At 31.3% G+C, this 8,961-nt stretch overlaps 1 protein-coding gene across 3 annotated transcripts; it reads right to left on the bottom strand.

Annotated features, from left to right (window-relative positions):
• Positions 1-2,267: 2,267 nt before the first annotated feature.
• LOC148602373 (uncharacterized) lies at positions 2,268-7,161 on the bottom strand. Of its 3 annotated transcripts, XM_088553546.1 has the most exons (6): positions 6,874-7,161; positions 6,399-6,450; positions 5,102-5,302; positions 4,511-4,675; positions 3,973-4,108; positions 2,268-3,596 (listed from the first exon to the last, which is right to left on the bottom strand). In XM_088553546.1, the coding sequence occupies exons 3-5, from the start codon at positions 5,267-5,269 to the stop codon at positions 4,034-4,036; spliced, it is 408 nt and encodes a 135-aa protein (XP_088409672.1). In that variant the 5' UTR covers positions 5,270-5,302; positions 6,399-6,450; positions 6,874-7,161; the 3' UTR covers positions 2,268-3,596; positions 3,973-4,033. The 3 variants fall into 3 exon arrangements, with proteins under 3 accessions (XP_088409672.1, XP_088409670.1, XP_088409671.1); XM_088553544.1 differs by lacking the exons at positions 6,399-6,450; positions 6,874-7,161 and having other exon boundaries at positions 5,102-6,338; XM_088553545.1 differs by lacking the exons at positions 3,973-4,108; positions 6,399-6,450; positions 6,874-7,161 and having other exon boundaries at positions 5,102-6,338.
• Between the last annotated feature and the right edge of the window lie 1,800 nt (positions 7,162-8,961).

Here is an 8,961-nt window from a genome sequence, read left to right as displayed (position 1 = left end):
ATTCCAATGAGAACAAATTGTGCTCCTCTACCTTTTACTTTTACTCTTATGAGCTGACCTTATCACTGACCTGATCCGAAAACAAAAGAATATCGTTTAGGTAGATCCTTTTATCTCAGTTCCCGATATATAGATGACGTATTATCTTCAAACAATCCTAGTTTCGGGGATTTGTTACATTGCATCTACCCAAAAGAATTTTAGATAAAGGATAATACATACACTGTGAGTCAGCATCATATCTTGACCTGCACTAAGAAATCAATGGTAAAGGAAAACCATTGACCAAACTTTACGACAAACATGTTGACTTTTCATTCAAAATTTTCAACTGTCCTTTAATCTGTGGCAATATCCCTTCGGGACGTTCTATAAGGCTTCCATATCACAACTCAAACGTTATGCCAGAGCTTGCCGTACATGTAACCACGCAGACGTTTTATATCGCGCTAGACTTCTTACAAGTAAGCTTCTGGAACAGGGTTATGTTGCTACAAGGCATCACTACAGAAGTTTTATGGTCGTCATCATTCGTTACGGTGTATCCATCTGCACCATGAAAACGTAGTTTGCAAGGTGCGATGGTTTTCCTTTCTTCTTTCGTCTACTCCGGACTTGCTTTTTTTTATGAACAACTCGGCGAATGTTTCTAGAAAAGCAGAGGACACTTACCCTACTAGTGTACCTGGTTCAAGCTCCCAGTTGTTAGTACAGTCCGATTTGCTCATTTACTTTTTTTGGTATGTATCATGTTAGTAATTTTAGATACTGTTTCCATATCTGGTCTTTGTCCCTGAATTACATTCTTTTGATTTCCGCTAGAACCTTGGTTCCCTTGATTACTTGTGTTACTTGCTATTGGAAAATGTGCTAAATTTTGAACATAGCCCCCATAGTATCCTTGTTGCTCCTTTAGGCATGAATAATTTATGTTTACCAAATTAATATGGGTTTAATGTTCAGTTTTTTAATGTATTTGCTATTTCATTTATGTACGAAATGTTGAGTCTCAAGTAGCTTTTCACGACTGGAAACGACGGTGGAGAATCTGTCAAACTATTCGCCCGTGAAATTTCACAACATGTTCATTAACAAAGGGAATTGGTTTGATAAATCAACTGGATTTTTTTACAGTTCTGATAAATGGTGTCTTCAACTTCTCATGAACATTGATGACGAGAAAAAACAAAACCTGTCATCCAGAATTCGACGTTGACGGGAAAATAGTTGCTTAGACTTATTGTATGACAGAAACGTCCTACAACACAGCATCCCAATATGCTGTTGTGAAGAGATGGAACATGGTCTGGTTGAGATCACATGCACATAACGGACGGTATGACCATAAGGGCTGACCTTCATTCTCGGGTTTCAAAATATAATATAGAATAAAAATATTATGCAGTGTTTACGACTCCCTTATGAATTCATACTTTCATTCTGTATCATTATAGAATTTGACAACTCTTTTCGACAAACTTACTATTTATACAATTATAAAATTATATTTACTTTACTTGACCTAAAAGCGTTGTGTTTTGTTTCCGTTAAATCATTCGGTACTATTGCTAATGTCGGGCTCTGTATTTGTTTCATTTCTTCTATTTATATAAAATTGAACTGTAAAACGTGTCTTTCATATCAATTTAAAAAAATTAATCTGCTATAAAAACAAGTTACAAAATGCAGTGCAGTTTGTCTAAATAAGGCCAGAATTATCCAAAAACGTTTCGTAACAAGACACTTTCAAGACCCGTATACGAATATAAATATAAATATAAATATGAATTTTGAACAGTGCATATCAAACCGAATATCTGTCTATATAGAACTAATTAAGTAGTAGTTCTTGTAAGAATCATGCAAATTCTGTAATATGTGATACACCCCAGAAAAAGGCTACATATTTTTATTTTTGTTATTTAGTTGGTTGTTTTCTACGTCTAGATGATGAAATGTATAATTATTCATTCCTATCTGTCTGTTCATATGAGATAATTCACATTGAAAACCCAGCATTTTGTATTGTATTTTAGTGTCATTTAGAATTATCCCCCTTAATTTTTAATTCTATAGTGCATTCTATATATTTTTATATTCCATGAACAAGGATTTTATGAAGATCAAAATGTTAATTTCTGTTTACTATAACATTTTAAACAAAATATCAAAAATAAAAAAATATGTAGGCTTTCCAACCATGAATCACATTTTGCATGATTCGTATGAGGATTGCTATTCATAAATACAAACGTTGTTCGGTTTTGATAGATTTTACTATATCTTAAATGCATCAATAACATTGTATGAATAATAACTTTAAAGGGAAAATCCTAATAAGCTCAGAATTTGTGTTTAAACATAAGAATATTGCTTGAAAGATGACTCTTGCTAAATGTGAATTATATGCATAATCTATATAATTCTTATCTGAAAAGAGAAACAACTGAATCAAACACTGGTAATTAAGTGTGTAACTGATTCTAAATAAGAAAAAAGTGACTTTGCGGATTTTTGATAAAGAATGTCTTTTCAGTAGATAGGAGTTATAACGAGTAATATGTCCACTTTGGATTTATTATATATAATATATGTGTTGTCCTGAAACTAGTAGTGCTTTCAACTGACAGTACCGTAGTAAATATTGTTTTAAAAGACGATTATAGATAAATTGTAGACAAAATAATCATGAAGATTTCTGAGTGTCTCGTTTACACTTTCGACAAAAAATAAGTCAAAAGAGAAATGATACTTATATTTACTTGAACTACATGCACTTAATTTAGTGACTTTCATCCTTGCTTGTATGTATGAATGATAACTTTTTCAAAACTTAGGCGCACACAATTGTCTACTTGAAGTTTGCAGAGTGGGAAGTTCTTTTGTTGTGTACGAATTTTTTCAACATTTTAATTTAAAATTCGTTATTGGAAATCTAAATTGTTGAGTAACTTGATATCTGTTGAATTATTTTCATTTTTTGTCTTAATATAATTGAGTAATTCATTTGGCTAACATCTATAATAATCTTCTTTTATAAAAGAAATTCCAAGCTCCATCTTCCCCACTAATAAAACAATGGGTATTATTTAACGAAAGTTAATCTTTTCCGTCTTTAGGAACGAAGATTCGATCGGAAGTCAAGAGAATTAATATCTAAAAAAAAAAAAAAAAAATACACACACACACAACGCACATCTTGAAGACAATAGCCTTATTTTGTCTTTATAAAACGAAAAACATTAAAATTCACTTAGAAAGAAATACGTGTAACCTACTTCTTTCAAACTAATTTCAGAGAACCTTGATCGGTATACCTTGATAATTAAATTGTAATCAATACTTTGACTTAAAAGCAAACAAATGATAAAATGGCCGCTTTCCTGAAGCCTTTACATTGTCATAACCGTGCACCATTGAGTGTTATCCTCCATTTATTTTACTTCTAGACCAGAATCGTCCTTCAACGGACCATCTTCAGATGAATTACAAGACTCAACAAGTGTTCACACGTCTGGTGTTCATATGAGTCGACTCTTTGTATAGAAAACTTTACATTATGTTAATGCTGCAATGTCGACAATCGTTCATGATCTCTGAAAGCAGAATTTCTAGACTAAGTGATGTTCTGAAAATTTATCTAAATTCAAATTTTATGACAAAACAAACCACAGAAAAAAGCGTACAAAAATCAAAACGAAAACAAAACGAAAATAACAAAAATTGATCAAGAAAAAAACCATGAGGGAAAGGGGCAAAAATACAAACCAGCACACAACAACAATTATTCACCGTACAGTTATTTAAACATGTAAGTGCAAGTTTACCCACAGGTAAACATAGAAACTGCCTCTCGCATTTCCAAGATCGGGATTCGACAAAAGTTAAAAGGTACTATTTAGGATTTTCCGACCGATGTCGAACATTTAAATACCTGACTTTAGTACTTAGGATTTTTATCATACCCCTAACCTTATATTAATTTGAAGAGAAGTCAGATTGATTTGCGTCCGGAGGTTCCATACCAACAGAGTCAAGTTACGTGCATCATTCTGTTGATACCACAAAACAAATGAACGAACACTATAAGCATCTCAGCCAACATTTGCTGAAACAGAAGGAGAGACGCATTGCTTTAAAAGACTAACCGAATAAAGTTCATTATGCAGCCTTTTTTATTGCAATGCAAACGGGGTGAAATGGGCTACTGTTACAACTTGATCTTAATTTTATTACCCTTTTTGTTTTCATTTTGTTGAATTAACTATCTATATGACAAATTATTGTATATTTGAAAGTTACAGCATTTGAAAGGAAACGGAATGTTTAATGTATCAGTTCAGAATTTTTTGTTAAAAATATAAAGATCATCTAGAATCTTGTATGGACTTGAAGTATGGTTATTGCATTGACGATTTTGGTCATTAACGTTAATTATTGTCACAATTTAACAATTTGTCAGTTGAAAAAGTTTGATAGAAATTATACAATTCATAACAATCCTGTGTACCTTGCAATGAACTTCCTTCTCGAATTCAGAATCATATTTTAAAGTTGTTGTCATTGCAAGAACTACTGTTACATTGCCATATATTTCTGATGGTTGTGGGGCAAGAGCACTGACGGCCGACCCATTTAAATGGTAGAGTGAAAGTTCAAAATGGTTGTTCCTAATCTAAAATGGAAAACAAATATTTAAATCACGACAATATCGTATGGCAACGCAAAACATCTTTAGCAAGCAAAAATGTATATTAAAAAGCCAATATAACGGGTTTTTTCGTAGTAATTATATTTTCATACAATAAAGTTGTGGATATATGTTTAAGTTTACGGGAAAAAAGTCCGAACGCTATCCAGGTTTAGAGTATTTTTATATGCATGATGTTTCAATGTTTATTTCTCGACCTTTATCACATTTATCGATGTAATTTACGCTTAACCAGTACGAATACATTTGTAAGTCTCTGGTTACAAATGCTGCAAATCATCTTTTCCAACATTTAACATTTCTTTTTTAACAGTACTTCTTTGAATCATCCCGTCTTAGTGTATATCATCTTATCTTAGTGTTCTTAAGTAATATGTGTCTAATTCTTACGTCTTTATCTGCATCAGATACGGAAATGGCTTCAACAAACTTCAGAAGAATACCAGATATTTCTTCTGATACACTTGAGTTGTGGTGGTCAGAACTAAACACAGGTGAATTGTCATTCATGTCATTAATTGTTATTACAACAGTGGTGTTGACATGATCCACTTCCATCTGTGGCAAACCTGAAGAATTTATTTCTTTGCTCTGTGGGTTTTTAGATATAAAATTTAAATCATTATTAATTCCGTAGAAAATTTGAAGTAACAAATCTAAATATGTTAAAGGCAAATATGTTTTCATACAAAAAATTATGTAATTCTAAATGCTAGGCAAATTGTTCTTGATGCTATATTGATTATATTACGATATATGTGTATCGATTAGCTATTATTTGTATTGCAATATACTGATAGAAGCGTAAGCATGAGCCTGTTATAAAACCTTGTTTTAGTCATCATTTCGATTGGAAATGCTTGTATCAATTTACTACAATTTTGACTTTGTTTAACTTTACGTTTTCTTTTCTTGATGTTGCAATTTGTTATATGGTATTTCCGTTTTGACTATTCCCTTTAACTATTACCTAGCGTTTATTATCTTGTTATTTTTTTTACCTTTTATTGAAGAAAGCATTTTTTTTTTATTAACGTCAATTATTTTACTCACCTAGACGTTGCCTCCTCATGTTGGATATTTTCATATTTTCCTACAGATTATTTTTTTTGAATCTAAGAATATTGTGAGTCAGATGAAAAGTTTGCCAAGAACATGAACATTTCTGCTTTTTTAAGAAATGACAGAGGCAAAACCCATCTGTGAATTGGACATCTGGGGATTAAATTTAGTAACACTACGGCTGAGAATCGTGCATTGTGTGATTCATGGTTGGGAAGCCTACATTTTTTTAAGTGTTTGTTTTATATTGTAATTAAAATGTTATAATAAACAGAAATAAACATGAGGCTTTTCATATAAACTTTGTTCTTATGAGATAAAAATCATACATAATGTACTGTAGTATTCAAAATTAAGGGAGATGACACTAAAATACAATATAAATTATTGGATTTTCAACGTGAATTTCTCTTGAGTGCAGAATAATTATTCGTTTCATTATATTGGCATACAAAAGACGTAATAAAAATAAAATAAAAATAACCTTGTTTGGGGGTATTTCACATTTTACAGAATGTGCGTGATTCTTTCAAAGACTGCTACTTTATTATAAAGTTAGAAGTAAAGTGTGCAACCAACAAAATCACTTCGTGTCAAATTATTAAAAATCGTTACTATATCATACCTGAATAGTAAGTCGGCAAATTCCATCGACGTCGCTAATTGGCGGTATGTCCCTGTCAAATAAAGTGCCCATTACATTTGTTGATATTATACCCGAAGCCTTGTCAATGTAAAATAGCCTGTCACATGGCCCAGAACCCCAATAACAACTAAAACAACTAATTAAGCAAATTTTATTCGTTTAGTTCTCAATAAATCCGATTACTTTCCAATCTATAATTGCATTACATTGATTCCATATGATATATATTTGTGGATTTCTTAACAACAGAGAATTCAGTTTCGAGAGAAAGAAAAGATACTTATCAAATAATGTAATGAATATTATGTCATATTTTAAATTGTGTATTTAAATATGTTGTGACAAAGTCAGGCAACAATCATACTTCTACATATCAGCACATGGTATTCAATGATGGGAGCAAATCGACAATTATCGACGCAATGACTCATTATATAACTTATAAAAAAGTTACCTATGATATGGTATTCTATATCATTTGGCACACCAAGGTCACGATCAAAGGATTTTATAGATACTAGGAGTATCTGAAATATAAAAAAGCACTGTATAAATTAAATTTTACCATTTTCACGTAGTAAACCCGGTAGTTTGCAACTAATGAACTATCCTAAAAGCTTCTTGAAACTGCTTGCGTGTAAGCCGCAAGCTTCAAAGTTAAACTGGAATTTCTAAGCTTTAGTTAACCAAACTTACTTCTTGGCTTCCTTAAGTTTCAACTGTATCTATTCTTTCGGTTATTATTACTTTCAAATCTTTCCCTCCGATTTAACGAACTAACTGAATCTATTTTGCAAGGAATTGAGGCTTTATATACCAAAAGCGCGTACCTCGACAAGAACACCCAGAAACTGAGAAAGCGTCTATAACAACCGCAAGTGTGAAGTGATGATTTCCAAAAATTTTTCCGACTTTAAACCAAAAAAAAAATGGATATCTTATTATACATTTGAGCATTTTAACAGTCTTAATTGATTTGTAATAAATAAACTGCATTTTTGTCACAGTATATTCAAAATTGTTGCACATGGTCAATCAGTGATCAAGAGTTTTCAATTGCATTTTTATCGTTAAAGTCGCTAAAAACCATTGATTTTTTTTTAAATTGTGGTTCACTTCATGTTTTAAAGAATAGAATCTCATTTCGTTAGTAAATTTACACGACTTATTCAAATGTCAGCTATTCATTTTCGATAGTAGTATTATGGGTTTACCATTGAATAATTATAAGACTTTGTCTAATACAGTTTCAATATATGCAGTTTTTATTAAGTTAGATGTCACTTTAGAAGGACTTTCAGATTAGTTTGAATTTAAATAGCTGCTATTATTACTAATAGAACGATACAATAATAGAAAAAAAAGTATAACGTAAAAAATACCGATTAAATCTTTTGTTTTATATTTAAGTGTCAGTATCTGTAAAAATCAACCAGTGAGTGAAACATGGCGTGAAAAAGCACACATGTTGATAGTTTATTTGACTGTTTTAAACATCATAATCAAAGAAAACAGACAATATTGTCCATATTTCATACTGGATCATTGAGTTACAATTTCATAAAAATGCACCGGAAATGCACATTTGAAGGGAAGATAACGCTGTCAAAAAACTTATTTTTCTAAGATTCTATTGAAAATTCTTGAACGAATCCAATGAAGCAGAGATCAAATTAAAAAAGTATCCTTGAGTGGTACATTTTGACGGATCGATCGCTGACAGATCGATAACCGATGACCGGTGACCGATCTGATCGCAGTTTTGTTAAGTAAAATGACGGATGATCTGTTAAAAATACAACAAATGTAAAATAAAAGTATTGTCTCAATTTATTGCATTTTGTAAAAAAGTGTAAAATTGACAAGGAAAACACCGGAAACCGTTAGATATATTGACTGCTGTGTGGTCACATGATGCGACCACCATTTTAATAGATCGGTTTGACAGATCAATGACCGATCGCAATTGTAGTTGCACGGATCGGTTCATCTTCTGTATTTACTTTACTTTACCATTTTAATAGATCGGTGGAGTTTTGACATGCATGTTTCTGATTTGATGTTGCTTACATTTAACTAGTATTTTATTCTTGTCCATTGTGTTTGAAAAAATATAGATAACATAGTATCATTCAATGTTTGTCTAATATCCCAAGTGCATAGTGAAAGGATATACAGATAATTTGTGAGATAGATTAGATATAATAAAAACGTACATAAATTTAGACTTTCTTTACTTTGTTCTAAATTTGTCAAAAATTGAATTTATAATAAATGGGCAGCAACATGTCAGATCATCTTTTGCCATTTCTGTTATAAAATGCGAAATGTTTGTTACTACATTGTATAACGAATATTTGTCTATTTCAAAGATTTAGTACTCATCCTTCTAAAACTAATATATCATCATTTATTCAACTTACTCTAGCGATGATATTGTACCGATGAAAACTGATATTTTTCAAAATCCAATTCTTTTCTTAGAGTCACCAATCCAGTATTAACGTCTATTTTAAAATAACCTCCTATCTTGAAAAGGACA

This window comes from Perna viridis, chromosome 11 (genome assembly GCF_037379345.1).
Source record: "Perna viridis isolate PV_CMFRI_1.1 ecotype Kerala chromosome 11, ASM3737934v1, whole genome shotgun sequence".
NCBI classification, from domain to species: Eukaryota; Metazoa; Mollusca; class Bivalvia; order Mytilida; family Mytilidae; genus Perna; species Perna viridis.
This window is presented reverse-complemented; position numbering and strand designations above follow the sequence as displayed.

Excerpts from the sequence above, each read along its gene's own strand:
- LOC148602373 (XM_088553544.1), bottom strand. The coding sequence starts at position 5,398 with ATGAAAACATATTTGCCTTTAACATATTTAGATTTGTTACTTCAAATT. Across the intron at positions 4,676-5,101 it reads TATCTGATGCAGATAAAGAC|ATTAGGAACAACCATTTTGA; the intron begins GTAAGAATTAGA and ends TTTCCATTTTAG. Across the intron at positions 4,109-4,510 it reads AGAAGGAAGTTCATTGCAAG|CAAATGTTGGCTGAGATGCT; the intron begins GTACACAGGATT and ends CTTCTGTTTCAG.